At 47.3% G+C, this 16,283-nt stretch overlaps 1 protein-coding gene across 1 annotated transcript in view; it reads right to left on the bottom strand.

Moving 5' to 3' along the window:
• The window catches only part of Casq2 (calsequestrin 2), a 59,471-nt gene that overhangs the window by 7,425 nt on the left and 35,763 nt on the right, over positions 1 to 16,283 (bottom strand). Inside the window, exons 6-8 of the mRNA XM_021157821.2 lie at positions 12,261 to 12,391; positions 10,956 to 11,001; positions 5,487 to 5,541 (exon numbers count right to left, since the gene is read on the bottom strand). Of these exons, the coding sequence (XP_021013480.1) occupies positions 5,487 to 5,541; positions 10,956 to 11,001; positions 12,261 to 12,391 (232 nt within the window). The remainder of the gene's footprint in view (positions 1 to 5,486; positions 5,542 to 10,955; positions 11,002 to 12,260; positions 12,392 to 16,283) is intronic.

Below are 16,283 nucleotides of genomic sequence, written 5' to 3'. Positions count from 1 at the left end.
CTGCCTCTGCTCTTCTGACAGAGAAATCAGAGCAAAGTCCTGGCCCTGATTCTGAACAGGCTCCTGAGCTGTGTCCTGCTAGGGGGTGGGAGGGTGGGGTTGGAGATTGCTCAATGCAGTGGTGCTTTAAGGAAATCTGGAGTCTCTGCGATGGCCTAAATACAGAAGTCTGTGAGAACTGCAGTTCCCTCCCAGGCCCTAGACGCCAGGTCTGTGAGTTCAGGACCCAGGGCTGAGGCACTGGCCAGGTTTCCCACGGCAAACAAGTGGCCCCTGGGAATCGCATCCTTGTTTGGAAGAGAACCCGGTCATTATCCTCTCCTGCTTCCCTGGCAGAGGCTGGTGGGAATGAGCCTGCACCAAGCCCTAGGGGACCAGTTCTAGGTCACTCACAACCATCTAGGGAAAGGGCCCTTTTGCAGAGGTGATTGTGTCTCAGACCAAGCCATGGCCCAGGAGCAAACAGGCCTATTATGCTACCCGCTCTGCCCCTTCTTCCCAACCTCCTCTTTGTTGCTACTTATGTTCAATCCACACAGATTGGAAGATGCCCTTCCTGACTCCACATTACAGGCAGCCGTGAACTGAAGGGTCTCTGTCTGTGCGCCTACTGTGGAATCCTATCATCGTCCATGTGGCTGGTGGGCAGCTAGGCAGGCTAGAGGCCAGTTTTACCCAGCGTGGAGGATGCCTTGAAGAATCTGCTCTTTTCCTTGGGTGTGACTTTCTCTGTGCTACAGACCCAGAGCCAGGTTGAGTCAGAGATGAATGAAGCAGAGGACCCTGGGCCCTTTCTCCAAAAGCCCCATTGGTCTTTACTTGTATGGAGTTCTGTACACATGGACCTTTAGGGAGTGGGAGGAAGCCACAAGGTCAGGAACTCACCATTTCAAAGAGCATCTGCTGCAGCGATGTGGCCACTCAGAATAAAAGCCACAGTGGGATGTGGTGGCTTTGAAGATGTGCTATAGCAGGAAAGTCTTGCTACTCCTTACCCAGCATCTCACGTTTGGATCCCAGAATTGGTGTGGGAAAAAAATGAAATGATCCATTTTCACAATACAGAGGCACATGGGGGTAGAGGGATGGACTTTTGGGCTGGAGTTCCAGTTCTTCCTCTGCCTGTTAATGAGAGCTGGGGCTGATATTTATACCTTCATCGTACGCATGCTCCCTCCTCTGTATATGGAGAAATACAGAATAACTGCCTGGATCTGCAGGGTTGGTATTTGCTGGGTGTGTAAGTACCATTCAACACCCAGCAATAATCAAATAGTGAGGTTAGTATATCAAATTTAAATTTATAAAGCTCCAAGAAGCACTTAGTGCTCCTATTGGAGACACTCGATCTTCAGTCCGTTTTTTGCAAGAATCCCAGGGCAGGAAAAGCTCAGGTGCAGCAGGGCTTGAAGCATCCTTCCAGGGCCTGTTGCTAAATCTGTTCTGTGCTTGCAGACAGCAGCCATCCTCATGTGCCTAGCTTGTTAGTGTGAATATTCCCAGTGCCCTTGGAGGGTTTCCATCCAGCGTGCGCTCATGTAGAAACGCCGCGTGGCAAACCTTTCATCAGATATCGTAAAGAAGATGTCAGCCCAATGCAGATGCAGACGCATCTGGGAGCAGCCAGGAAGAGTCTTTCATTTTCAAACCTGTCACAGAGTTCTGCTCTGAGCACAAGCAGCCTAAGAGAAGGTGCATGCAGAGGCGGGTGGGGAGCAACAGCCAGCCGGCAAGTCTGGAAGGCCTGGGAATGCCCTCATGTCCTTCCCAGCCAGGGCTGCCTACAGGCACAGAGATGAAAGCTCACAGCAAGAGAGGCCTACAGGGCCCAGAGAGTAGAAGTGGATTCTTGTCAGAGAAAAGATTCTGCCAAGGGAGAACAGGAACTCTGGATGGAAAGGTCAGAACTGTAAGGAGAGTTCTTGGGGGCCAGGTCACTGATCGGACAGGTGCTGCTGTTCTGCTGTAATGTCACAGTCCGCATCGAGGAACATCAGTGGGCCTGAGGAGGATGACTGGCCAAGCATGGGACCCTCCACTGCCAAGTGGCTCAGCTCCAGTCTCACTCCCTCGGCTTGCTCTTCTGATCTACCAGCCCTTGCCCCTTCCCCTCAGCCCTGCTGCAACACCACACAAGCTTGGAGCTGTGGCACTGTTGGGAAGTGGTATCAGAGAGAGGACCACACCCAAGGGGAGCCCTCAGCAAACATCAACTCAGTTTTCTACCATGCCCCTGACCCTGTAAGCCTATGCACACCACTGAACCATCATCTGTGGTTCAATTGTTGAAGGCAGAGAAGGGCAGCATGGGAGGAGGGAGACACACTGAATGATCACCTGGCTGTCAGATGTCGTCTGAGAGGTGCAGAAGTCTGCCTGCCTTGTGGTTAAGGGTGTAGGCTAGAAAGTCAGACAGCCCACTGTCCATTCCAGTGCTCCCTCAGCCTCGGCCTCCCCCCTCAGCCTCAGCATCCTCCCTCAGCCTTGTTTAATTGTTGTGACAGCGATGGTCACAACACCACTTTTGTCATTACTCCTGGTGCATATGGATGTCACAAGGGCTGGTTACAATGTCAACCTTGGCTTAGAGGAGCTGGGCAGTGTGGTTCAATTAGTCTTTAAGACTAGCTTTTCTCATCCACCACCAGAATAATAACAATCGCCACACACATATCACAGAGTGGCCTCAGGATTAACATAGCCATCTCCTCACAGCTCCTCAACACGGGAGTTCTCTAAGAAGCATCTGCTATCCGGGATTTACCACCTTCCTCCTTCAGAAAGGGTGCAGTCTGGTTAGGCATAAGGTTGTGGATGACCTATTAGCAAGAGGAAAGGAATCTGACTGTTTGCTGGAATGCACTCTCCAGAACTACAACCCAGCCTGGCCTGGGGGCCCCAGTGTGCACACCACTGCACTGCCTGGCAGGTAAATGTTGCCTGACCACAAAGTCGAGGGGAGGGACTTTCATCAAAGCAACTTTCAGTTGGAGCCCTGAGTGTGAAGGCACCCCTGACTCTGAAAGACCATGTTCCTGACCTCTGCTCCCAACATTGCTCCATTCCCCAGGGACAAGCCTCGGCTTGGGATTTGGAGAAAGGGCCGGGCTCCAGGGCCCAGGGGTGTTTGCACAGGGTGGAGGTGGAAGTAGTTTCAGCAGCTTGATTCATGACTGCAGCAATCTCTGTCAAACAGGTTTCTGCAGTTCAGGGAGACCTCTTTGTTCTATTGTTCCGGACAGCCAGACAGGCCTCCCTGCAACCCTGGAAGGGGGCAGTGGGGTGGGAAGGAAGCCCCCTGGAGTCCTGCCAGCAGGCAGCTGCCAGCAGCAACTCCCAATCACACAACACCAAGGATCCGATTCAGTCTGATTAAAGCCTGGAAACCTGGGGAGCTGAGGGTGCCAGATCTGTAAAAAGCACCTGACACTACAGTAAAAACAAACCCCAAAAAACCTAGATCCCCCTGAGGAACATTCCCAGCTCTGCCAAGTGTATGATGGGAAACCTGGCAAATCGTGGACATTTGAAAAACTAGCCTACAGATCATTTGGTTTTTATGCAATAGAATATTACTCAATCTTAAAAACAGCCATATACTGATAGATATTATAATAGATATTATATAGTAAGTATATATATAATAATACATATATGTGAGATATATACTATATATATATATCATTATGCTAAAGAAAAGATGCCGGATACAAAAGACTCCACTTATATGAAATATCTGGAACAGACAGATCGATGATAAACAATTAGTGGTTATCATCAATGGGAGTGACTCCGTGGGTGTTGTTGGTAAAGGTCTAGGGTGAGGTGGTGCCGACATCTGCGCAGCCTTGTGAGTTTAAAACCCACTCAGACATTGCATTTAAAGAATGGCTGTCATGGTGTGTGGATTGTCTTGATTTAAAAACAAAATCACATAAATAAGAAAGATCTAAGTACTTGCTCCACAAACATTCCCTGGGCACCTGCCCTGGTAAGCCGCTGTGAGCAATCAGGCTTATACCGATGGATGAGACAATAGGTCCCTTCTTTCACATCTCCCGGAATGGTATTCTTTGGGATTGAGTTGAACCTCTCCAGCTCTTAGTTTCTTAGTCTCAGACTAAGATCTTTTTTTTTTTGTTGTTGCTATTGCTTGGCTGCCTGGTTTCAGGTTGTTTGTTTGTTTGTGTTTTATTTTTTGTTTGCTTGTTTGTTTTGAGACAGGGCTTCATGTACCCCAGGCTAGCCTTGGATTTAAGGCATAGGTGAGGATGACCATACATTTCTGATCCTCCCATCTCTACTGAGGTTACAGGTCTGCACTATCACACGCAGGGGTTGTACTACTGGGAATAGAGCCCAGCGCTTCGTGCATGCTAGGCCAGCACTGCCAGCCCTGGTCTGAATCTCTGTTGGAGCCCTTCTCTTGATATTACCCTACAGCAATGGCTGAGGTTCCTGAAGAACACCTTGTGTTACCACATTCCCCGGAACAGTGGTCCCCAAGCTTGATGCTCCACTGTGATCCATGAAACCATGGTTTCTGAAGTGTTGTCTGAACCAGGCTAAGGTGGCTTTGCTGTCATAGCTGCACACCTGTCAGGTTCTGGAACCCTGCTCCAAACCTTCATAACCAAAGCCTGGCAGCTAGATTACCCTGACCGAGTTCTGGATGGTTCCAGGCCTTCCATACATGCCTACTATGTGCACTCTCACCTTCCCCCAGGAGGCCTGTCTTGGAGATCACTGCCACAGGAACCAGCATTTTGCCTCTTTCACAGCTCATCATTCTCTCCCTTCTCCCTCCATGGTGTTCATAAGAGGGAAACCAGGGAAAGTTGTCTACAGTGCAAGAATAGCAATGTTTCCCTTCCACTGGTAGGGGGAGTCATTAGCACTCTGAAAGCAGGCTGCTTGCTCTACCCTGGCCTCACTTTTTGGCAGATGTCTCTAGGCCATTCCTGTGCACAGATGGTGTTTTACAGAGGAACACATAACATTTATCACTATGTTAAAATAGGATTGGTTTATATAGATTTGATAATAAACTGACAAACATTTAATGTGAACAGAAACAATACATATACACATACATACACACATACATACATACACACACACACACACACACACATACTCATACACACACCCTCTGTAAGATTGTGTGCTTGAATGTGCTCATTCCCAAGTTGAGTATCAGAACACAATGGTCTCAAGTTGCCCACGATAGCCTTGAACTGCTGATGTTCCTGTTGCCTCCCCAAAGCTGGGACTGCACACCCAGCTGTGTGACTTTCCTTGAAGTTCTACAGTTCCCTTAGCTGAGTTTGCCACTGAAGACACACTCCTACCTACCAGGTGACCACTTTCTTACAATTGAACTGGAATGGTGAGGGCTTGGAAGGGTGAGAAGTTCCTGCCAATGGTTAAGCAGATTTGGTGCAGGGTGGAAACAGGCTGGGGTGGGGGCGGGGAAGGTATCCTACCTGGGTCACTCTTCTCTGCAAAGGCCACAATGTGGATCCCATTCAAGTCGTCTTCCTGAAAGAGAAAAGAATGAGCGTTTCCTCTTAGGAGAAGAGAGACACAATGTGTGTCGGGGCAGCAACACAGAAGCTGGCAGAAGAGAGGAGACAGGGGATGGACAGGGGGTAGACACCCAGGAGACATGGATTGGCAGAGGATGGACACCCAGGAGACAGGAATTGGGAGGGGATGGACACCCAGGCACAAATGAGCAGGTCAAGCACATATAAAGAAATAGATGCTGATGAGTGGTTGGTAGCAACACATGGAACTTCAATAAGGGGCTCTGAACAATGGATTTGTAAGACAGGACAACAGACACAAGAGTTAACAATGAATGTGTCTCACTCCTGTAGTCTGGTGAGTCCCGAGAGCAACGGCAAAGGGAAAATTGGGAAGAGCATGAGTTTGGGTTATCAGAGGCTCCAGGGGCAACAAAAACTCTGAAAACAGCTCTATCAAATGTGACAATTTCAAGATACTTCTGCAAATGTGAATTTTGAGGTTCCCCACCAGGAGTTATCATCAGGGATGGACCAGGGTACAGGGACTTCTAAGCATGGCTGGCAGATCCTAAACCCTCTGAGGGCAGTAAAGAGTCCTCAGCTCACCCGGGACTTGGGTCACTGGTATCCACACAAGAGATGAAGATGCAGTCAATGGCTCTGAAGAAGCAGAGCCCTCAGAACAAATCAATAACACCTCCTGATTTGCCTACACTGAGATCTGAGTCGTTTCCCTGGAGCCCTTTCAGATTTCAACTCCAGATCAATAGGAATCCTTTAAAAATATTTTGTTAAGATTTTTTTAAAATGTGTATGAGTGTTTGCCTAGGTGCATGTTTGTGCGCCACGTGAATTCATGATATCCAAAGAGGCCAGAAAAGGGTGTTAGCTCCCCAGGCAGCTGTGTGTGGCTGGATTATGAGTGTTGGGATCAGAAGTCAGGTCTTCTACAAGAACAGTAAGTGTTCTTAACCCCTGAGCCACCTCCTCAACGGGAACATCTCTATGAATGTGGGGAGCTCCAAGGAGGGGTTGGAATTTGGGACTATGGTTGTTTGAGGATGTGCCCTGGGAGGGATTGCCAGAGAAAGGAAGGCAAACTAGGGAGCTTGTCAGATAGCAAAGAGAATTTCATATTTACACCTAGGATAGGAAGGCTGCCTGTGTGTTGATTATGACCAGGGAAGAAAGAGTGAGAGTTTGGAGCAGCCTCTTGTGTAGGAAATGTGACCCTCTGGAGACTCCATGCTATGAGAGGGAGAAACAAAGCCAAGTGCATACTGATAGCAGCTGCCAAGAGAGAGGTATTCACTGGAAAGCCTAGTGTCATAACAGAGTCATCCTATGGGGGTGGGGACCCGACCCCCTCCAACCATTTCCATCTCGATTGATTTTAATGCTCCTGCGATCCTATCTAAATGCTAATTTTCTCCCTTTGAGTTTGGGATGAACAAAACCTCCCAAAATTCCAAGATAGATTAAATAGAAAATATTATTATTAAAAACAAGAGTGGGCTCTGCGTTGGCCCGATCCCCTGGGGAGTTGAATGTTACAGACATATATGTGTGTGCACCAGGTTATTAGGAAAACCCAGCAGTGACCAGAGAGAGAGGCTGAGGTTCACGGCTGTACATTTGCTATTACCGCCACACAGACTATCCCGATCAGGTCTCATTAGGCGGTCCCATGTCTCTGTCGCCTGCCATCAGCTGGAATTGAGCACCCATAACTCTGTGAAGCAGCCTTCATTTCTGCCTGCCCTTCCAGAGTGCACTTGGAAATTGGTTTTAGAATTAAGAATCCATATTCATTTTCTGACAGGCTATTCCAAGTATGCCTGTCACCACTCTCAGCTGAGATGGGCCCTAGGTAACAGAGGTACAGAGAGGCTCTCTGCAAGCATCTCAGGAATGGGGGCATGAGCCTGTATTGGGCACCTGTGGAGACGCAGGGCCTGTGCTACATGCTGGGATTTTTCCTCAATAAACCCACAATGCAGTTATCCACGCAAGCTCATGAGTTATCCAGTTGCTTAGTGAGTATCAGTGTACACAGGGAAAAAGAGTGCCATGGGCCAGGGTGTCAGTGTTCTCTGAGCCTAGAAGCCTGGGCTCTGTAGATCATCCAGCTGGCCTGGAGACAGTGCTGTCTTGAATCTATTTTTTTTCCTTTCTTTTCTGTTTTTTTCTCTTTCTTTCCTTTCCTTTCTTTTTTCTTTCTTCCTATTAAACTTAGCTTACAAAGCAGTGAGTTTCAATGTGTCATGGGAATTCTCTTTTTTTCATTTTACATTTTATTATTTTATTTTATTTGAGACAGGATCTCATCATGTTTCTCTGGCTGACCTGGAGCTCCCTATGTAGACCTGGCTGGCCTCAAACTCACAACAGATCCCCTCCTCCCTCTACTTCTGAGTGCTGGGATATGTCACCTCCCAGCTGGATATTCTCTTTTGAGTTGGAGAAATCTTCCTTCCACAGCTGTATGATAAGCTCCCAGGCAGAAGGTACTCTGCCTTAAAATAGCCACCAAAAATGGCAACAATATCTACCACTGGCCACAAAAGAACTGGTGAGATCTGAATGTATGTCTGTGCACCAAATGAGTGCAAATAGAACTGGTAAGTTCTTTGTGAATCCCTGGACTATGAATTGCAAATGCCCATTGTGTTCCTCTTCGGTACTTTAAAGAATCCTAGTGACTTATCAAAGTCATAGAGCAAGAGGAGACCCAAGTGCAATTGGCTGCTTCTGTCTAGCCCAATGCCCTCTGCTGGTTCATCCTGTGAGTCATAAGGGTCATACACTGGGTAGCTTAGTAACAGCAGGAATCCAGGAGGATTATGTCTTACTGTTGGGGGGGGGGGGAGACCAAAGGCACCCTCCTCAGTGTCTTCAGTCTTTTTGAGCCTCTCTCTCTCTCTCTCTCTCTCTGTTTGTTGGATAGCATCTCTCTAAGTAACCCCAGCTGGCTCCAAATTCACTATGTAGCAGAAGCTGGCCTCCAACTTACTAGCCTCCTGCTGCAAGTGCGTGCATGATTCACCACGCACGACTTGGGGCTTCTTTCATCAGGGTAACCCTAACTACAATGGCTCTGACATGGTGACCATTGAACTTCCAAAGTCCCCACACTTGACATCATGCTTTCAAACCATGAATTTGGGTGAGATACAGATACAGTCCATAGCATCAACAGTGAGTGGCACTGTTTGAACAAGCTCAGTGCTGCTGCCTGCAGTGAATGTGCATAAAGAGGTTAAAACGGGCCTACGTATATAGTGGCCATGCACCAGACTCCAAGGAGCAGGGGCTGCGGGACCCACCATGCTCCCCTGCAGATTCCTCAGCTGTTTATATGTTCTTGCCTTACAATGAATGTCCTGGCTTGGCGTTGTGAATTTTTATGTTGTTGTTGTTGTTGTTATTGTGTGATTATGATGAGGGGAAAGGAGCATGCCACAGCATGCATGTGGAAGTCAGAGAACCTCGTGGAATCAGTCCTTTCCTTCCAATTTTATGTGAGTTCTTGGGGTTCCCAGCTTCCCAGGCCTGTGCAACGATTGCCTTGACAAGCTTAGCCTCTCCTCCTGCCCCAAGGTATTATACTTCGAGACTGTTTCTTCTTTTCAACCCTTAGTATTTAATCTGGGAAAGCAGCTTTCACTTCACCAACTCTCTTCTTAACACAGTGTAACAAATTCTTACTAATATAACTTCTATCAACTCAAAAGAGCCCAAGTCTATAAAACTCTTGAAAACTCAGTAAAAGATGGGAAACATAGCCATACCAAGAAGAAATGAGTGTCACCAACTACTGACCAACTTTGTTACCACTGTTCCTATTTTATTCTATCTCCTTCATCTCTATTGAAATTCCTCAGACCAAATGAACAAATGGAAAGAAAACAAGTTATAGCCCCCTTATGCAATGGCATTGCCTTGGGACTACTAATCGAAGGCTCTTTAGTCCTGTCTTATAAATTATTCTGCAATACAATAATTCTTTCTTCAGAAGAAACTGCTGGGGCAGGTGTGATGGCTCAGCAGGTAAAGGCACTTGCCACTTAACAGATGACTTGATTTAGTCCTTGGTACCTGTACTGACTGATATTGGGTGTCAACTTGACACAGGCTGGAGTTATCACAGAGAAAGGAGCTTCAGTTGGGAGATGCCTCCACGAGATCCAGCTGTAAGGCATTTTCTCAATTAGTGATCAGGGGGGAAAGGCCCCTTGTGGGTGGGACCATCTCTGGGCTGGTAGTCTTGGTTCTATAAGAGAGCAGGCTGAGCAAGCCAGGGGAAGCAAGCCAGTAAAGAACATCCCTCCATGGCTTCTGCATCAGCTCCTGCTTTCTGACCTGCTTGAGTTCCAGTCCTGACTTCCTTTGGTGATGAACAGCAGCATGGAATTGTAAGCCGAATAAACCCTTTCCTCCCCAACTTGCTTCTTGGTCATGATGTTTGTGCAGGAATAGAAACCTTGACTAAGACAGTACCCATATGGTGGAAGACAAGAACTCCTACAAGTTGTCATTTGACTGTTATATCATCACACATAGGCACCAATACCACAGTGTCAGCCTGTGGTACACAGCCACTTTAGGAAGAGATACTGAAGAAGACATGAGACTTGGGTCCAGATAGCTTTGCACCCCAAGAACCCATGCTTATTAGTCACATGTTCCTGAGTAGCTAACCTAAGATGGTCATAGTTTTTCTATGTGTAAAATGGGCCAAAATAGTATTTGTCCTACATCACTTTGGAGAGCTGGCCAGTCTAAGTGAAAGGAAACCAGCAATGGCCTAGAAAGTGTCCCACAGACTCTGGTTGTTTTTGTTCATAGACACTACTTGAAGCTACAATGGGAGTGGGGTGAGTCTCTAGCTTTGGAGTCTAGGACAGTCTAGGACACAGTCCTAGCAGAGGGGATGATGTCACCACCTTCTACTGTCTTCAGTTGATACACTTTAAAAAGTTATCATTCACTAGCCAAGCACCTCTCATATCCTGGACACACCACCCCACTTGTTATTATGAAAAGTCCCAGTTTTAATTGAGTAGATAAAATTCAAAAGACCACATGCAAGATAAAGACACAAGGCTGCTCAAAGGCAAATGTTGGACTTGAACCTACGTCTCTATGACCTTGTAGACTTGGGCTTCTTCCACTAAGCTGCCCTAAGTCGCTGGTGGCACATGAGTGGAAGGCAGGGACTAAGGGAAATAAATCTAAGTAATACTACCTAGTACTCAGGAGGATTATACTGGATCCAGGAAAACCTAAGCTTGATGTGAACATGAAGCAGTCCGTGTTCCCAATACCACACTCCCTATATATCCACCCCACTCAGAAAGACTTCGTAGTCAGAGGACACCCTTCTTAAGTGACACACACCACAAGACTCTGCCATTTTCTTACCCATGTTTCAAACATGTCCTCTGGGCGCAAGCGACGTAGGGTGGGTCTGAAAAACAAAGGAGCGCCCTTGAGTAAGGTTCACCACTGAAGAAACTAAGCCTCAGCCCATGCAAAGATGGCTTTGGCTTCTCTGCCTAAGCCCAAGGAGCCCTGACTTCATCTCTGCCCACAAGGAAGCAGAGTTTTTCCACCAGCCCTATCAGGAGAGAGCTAGGCCCAAACCCACTCAGCCCAGTCACAGCCTTCTTAGATCCAAGGCACACCAAGGGTATGGGGATGGTCAGAGGGAACAGAGATAGCACCTTCCTAGTGACCTCTCGTCATAGATAGAGACCACTCCTGAAAGTCCAGAGCCAACCAAGAACAAGGAAATGGGACAGACAGCAATTATTGAAATATAGAATGCCAGTTTTTGTCATCAGGATCATCCATCAGAAACACAATAGATGTCATGTTTACCCTCCCAGCGCTGACTCTCTTCAGGGACAAAGACTGTCCAGGTGTAGAGATAGGGTGCTTCAGGCTCAGTGAACACATTTGTCCATGATATGGAGGGAGGAGAGGTGACACAGTGGACCCACTACCATGTTCCATATTCCCAGATAGCTCTTCCCTCCAGAGCAGAGGCAGAGGGCTCCAGCTGGTGGGCCAGCCCAGGCCAAGGCCTCTTGTTTGTGTAACTAGACCTCACCACACCCATCTGTTTACACATTGAGCAAGGATGCTTATACAATTGGATCCCAGAGCAGAACAGCTGCAACAAAGCCATTTGCCCTCAGAACTGTGTAAATATTTACTATGTGGTTCTTCAGTGAAAAAGTTTGTGGATCCCCTGCTGGAGATGCTCTGAGTCTTAGCAAATATCCCTATCCTGGGAGCTATCTGTAGAACGTGTGGAATTGTCCCTGGTTATATTATTTAATTATTCAGACTTATCTCATGGCTGTGACGTTGGGAGAATACCAACTCCATAGGTTGGAGAATCGCCAAAGTTGCTCCCATAAAGCACCTGGAATGTTGTTCTACCCACAGGAGGTTGTCACTGAAAGTATAGAGTTTCATCTATATCTTACTCTGGCTTGGGGTGGGGGTAGGGGTCTGCACTCGGGAGGTAGTCTAACCCTACCTACAAGTGTAGAGCCTTATTCAGAAGTGGTAGCATCCTTGATACTGGTCAATGATTGACAAAGCCACATTGGCCAGTTTTGTTCTCCTGGGTCTTACTCTAGGTTGTTGCTCTTCATGGCTCTGGACTGTCAACCCTGACATCCTCCCACCCCATCTTCCACATGTCATCTCGGGTACCTTTGATGTTCCTTCACAAACTCCACAAGCTCCTCTTCTGTGTACGGTTTGTTAGGGATGACATTGGGCTCATCCATAAATGGCTCATAGAAGCCAACTTCGTTCATCTTCAAGGATAACTTCTTTGCCACCTGTAATAAGCAGAAATCGGATTATTGTTCATTCAAATGCTAGCTTAGAATGGCAGTGGCCTACCTACCCAAGGGTGGGTGCTTGTGTGCTTTGGTAACAACATGCAAGATTCTGGGCAATTTTAACTTAAATGTTGAAGTAGCGGGGACTTGTATTCCTTGTGGTCTGGGCTGGACTTATCTTTGATCAAAGAAAGCTCATTAGAAAAAGACTCATCTGGAGAGTGAGGGCCTACGTGTGCCATGGAGTGGTTGGAATAAAAAGTGGGGAAGGTCAGTGCATGGTTACCTTCCGTCTGCTGTGTTTGCCAGGGCTGGAGGAGCGAGCGGATGGTAAGAGAACATGCTCACCGGGTGGCCTTAACAGAGCTAATTTGGATGGAAAAGGCAATTGATGAAAACCATTAGAGCACATAGGCTCACAGAATCAAAAGCCAATCCATTCACCTGTCTTCTGATTGCTAGTTAGGCTGGAGGGTGGAACCTATTAGGGTTCAGTCTCTGTACTAAGCTTGCTAGGTGTTTTGTTGGGGCCTAAGGACTGCCTAGCTGAAAGATAACTAGCTTTTGCATAGGAGAGAAAGGCTTCCAGGGACATCAGACTTTCAGTGCTAAACTCTGGGTTGTTCCCAGGAAGCCAGGATGAATGGCTCACTCTATAACTAACCTCAAAGAAAGTGCCTATAGCCTGACAGATTGCCTCTTTTGGTTAAAGAGGCCACACACCAATGCGTTGTCAGAGCAGAATGGTTGCTGTGTTTGCCTGCTAAGTTGCTGAGCTCAGGACCTCTCGCTGTGACATGCTTTGAGAGGCCTGGAATGTGCAGGGCTCAATGGGAAGCCAACTGCTCTTCTCTAGCTCACCCATGGCTCAAGAAAGCACAGGATGGAACAATAGCTCCCTGTAAACTGCACAGCATTGCCTTGGAGCTGACACCTTCTGGTGGCAACCAGTGTGGTGACCCAGTAACCCAGGGATTGGGACTAGTAGGGGAGGCATGAGTGTTACATAAGTTCTTACACAAGGAGGTTCACTCTGCAGAAACACTCACATCTGCAAGTACCATCACTTGTTATTAATTCCAGGTCAATATATTCCAAAACAAGCATTTTAATTCCAACATCCTATGTGGAGTTAATGCAAACAGAGCTACAGTCAGGCTGGGCCTGTGGAAGCCCAATAACCCCAGCACGAGGAGGGGCTGAGGCAGGAAGAACACAAATTTGACATCAGATTAAACTAGAATGAGTCCATGGCTAGTTTCTTTACGAAGATCTTGTCTCAAGATAAAAGTTTAAAAGTGGGCTGAAGTGGGATGAAGTTTGGTAGTAAAGACCTCATCTGGCATGCATGTGGTTCATTCCCCAGGGGGAGAGATTGGGGGAGGGAGATGGAGANGAGGGAGAGGGAGAGGGAGAGGGAGAGGGAGAGGGAGAGGGAGAGGGAGAGGGAGAGGGAGAGGGAGAGGGAGTGAGGGAGACAAATGAGACAGACACAGGCCAGGACCAGTATTGACCCAATGTTTTGTACAGCCACCTCTGGTACAACAAGCTTGAAAATGACAGACTCCTCTCTGAGTTCACTTGCTCACACACTCTGTTCTAAGAACAGGCTTCTGGGGGATGAGAAATGATTTATATGAACAGAATCTGTAATACTGTCAAGCACATGTATTGCTATGTGCTGGCCACAGCTGTAAAGTGATTAGGTTGCTTATGCTGTGTGATGCTCACTCTGATTGAATGTGGTCAGAGCTATCTCTGCTCTGTTTTACATACAAAGAACAACTTGGGTGAGCGATTCATCGGGATCATATACAGAGAGACGGGCAGGGCTGCGCTCTCTATTTTCTCATGTCCCAACATCCTTTTTCTTTGAGAATTCCCTTCTCCGTGACCATGCAAAGAAAAAAAGTCTGCAGATATTCTGTAAACACTGCACCAGCAGCAGACATTCTAACGAGATGTTTCAATGTCTTTCTATCACTTGCTCTCAGTAATCCATCCCACATCCCGGAAAGTAACTATGACCTCCTAAAGGCGAGAGCTGTTCAGAACCACATGTCAAGCGGCGTGTGCATGCATATGTGTGCACATGTGCCTGTGCACAGAGTCTCTGGTCCTCGGATGCCACTGCCTGGGTCTGCAATGCTAAGTCTATTCATGTAAAATTGGATGGCTGAGGCCTTACGTTGTAGTCTGAAAGAACCTACTTAAAGATCTCCAACAATCTCTTGGATCTTCTCTCCCTCACTCTCCATGGAGTGCCCTTTCCTTGTACTTCATTTGCATCCGGCTGTGTGTACATAATTGCATCTTGGATAGCAAGGACTGAGGAGAGTGGACAGGCTGAGGAATTCGTTAGTTCAGTTTGTTGACTTTTTTTTTTAAGTTGGGTCTTCTGTGTCCACGGCAAGACTCTAGCAAAACCTGGCTCATGAGTGTTGCAATTACATGACAACGCGTTGTGCTCTCAGATACCAGACAGTTCCACAAAATAGAAAACTGCCCAGACTTTCCTTTTTTCTTTTTAGTTTTTTTTTTTTCTTTTAGTTGGAATAAAATTTTGGCGCTTTCAAGAAAGCTAGCAAGGACAAAGAGTTTTCCTGGCATTTGCATACACAGGGATTTTGAGTCATGACATCGCTGCAGTTGAACAGGCCAGGCCTGTGGTCTGCGACGAAGAATCAGCTGAGCAGGAACTTGGGGACTTTCTCTGCATCCATCCTCTCCATCAGCTCCTTTGTGCTCCGGTGCGATTCAGAACTGATTGGGTTTTCACTTCACTGCCCCCAGGCAGAAGGAGAAGTGCAGGCCAGAGTGGTTCTCAATGGTTACAGCTGAGTCTCAGGCTGCCGGTTGCAAAGGTGGACTTCAGCCTCTTGCTTCCACCACCTCCTCACAGGGGCTTAACTTTAGGAGAATCTGATACCACAGGGATCCAGGCAGGTCCCCAACTGTGTGTCCTGCAAAGTCTCCTGGGAAGAGTTCAGCTTTGTTTTTAACTTTCCCTGTCTAGAGCTAAGAAGATTGCTCAGCAGTTAAGAGCATACGCAGCTCCTGCCGAGGACTATATCTGTTCCCGGCGCCCATGGTAACAGACTCACAGCCGCCCGTCCATAACTCCAGGACTCCAGGTCCAAGGGGATCTGATGCCTCTGATGTCTGTGGGTTCCTGTTCTCTCTCTCTCTCTCTCTCTCTCTCTCTCTCTCTCTCTCTCTCTCACACACACACACACACACACACACATACACTCATAATTAGAAAATTCAAAAACTAATTCAGATTCCTGTGTCTTGTCACAAATCTAAAAAAACAAAAAACAAATTTCCTGGACTAATCCCATAGGTTAAGGTTTTTTTTTTTCTTTTAATTTCTTTATCATATTTATCATATGCATGCTTTGTTTGTTTGTTTGGCTGGTTTTGAGACAGTGTTTCTCTGTATAGCTCTGGCTGTCCTGGAACTCACTTTGTAGACCTGGCTGGCCTTGAACTCAGAAATCTACCTGCCTCTGCCTCCCGAGTGCTGGGATTAAAGTCGTGTGCCACCACGCCTGGCTAGTGTGTATGCATGCTCATGTGTGTATGTGTATGTACATGCATGTGTCAAATGGGTAGATATGGAGGTCAGAGGACAACTTATGAGAATTAGTCCTTCTGTCCACTGTGTGAGTCCCCAGAACTGAGAATCCCAGATTCTCAGGCTTGACAGCAATCACCTTTACAGCTGAGCCATCTTGTTGGCCCACACCAAGACATTTAAAAGTTCATTAGAAGCCGGGCATGGTGGTGCATGCCTTTAATCCCAGCACTCGGGAGGCAGAGGCAGGCAGATTTCTGAGTTTGAGGCCAGCCTGGTCTACAAAGTGAGTTCCAGGACAGCCAGGGC

The sequence above is a fragment of the Mus caroli genome, chromosome 3, assembly GCF_900094665.2.
Source record: "Mus caroli chromosome 3, CAROLI_EIJ_v1.1, whole genome shotgun sequence".
In the NCBI taxonomy this organism is placed as follows: domain Eukaryota; kingdom Metazoa; phylum Chordata; class Mammalia; order Rodentia; family Muridae; genus Mus; species Mus caroli.
Note: the sequence above shows the minus strand (reverse complement) of the source record. Positions and strands in the feature narration are given on the sequence as shown.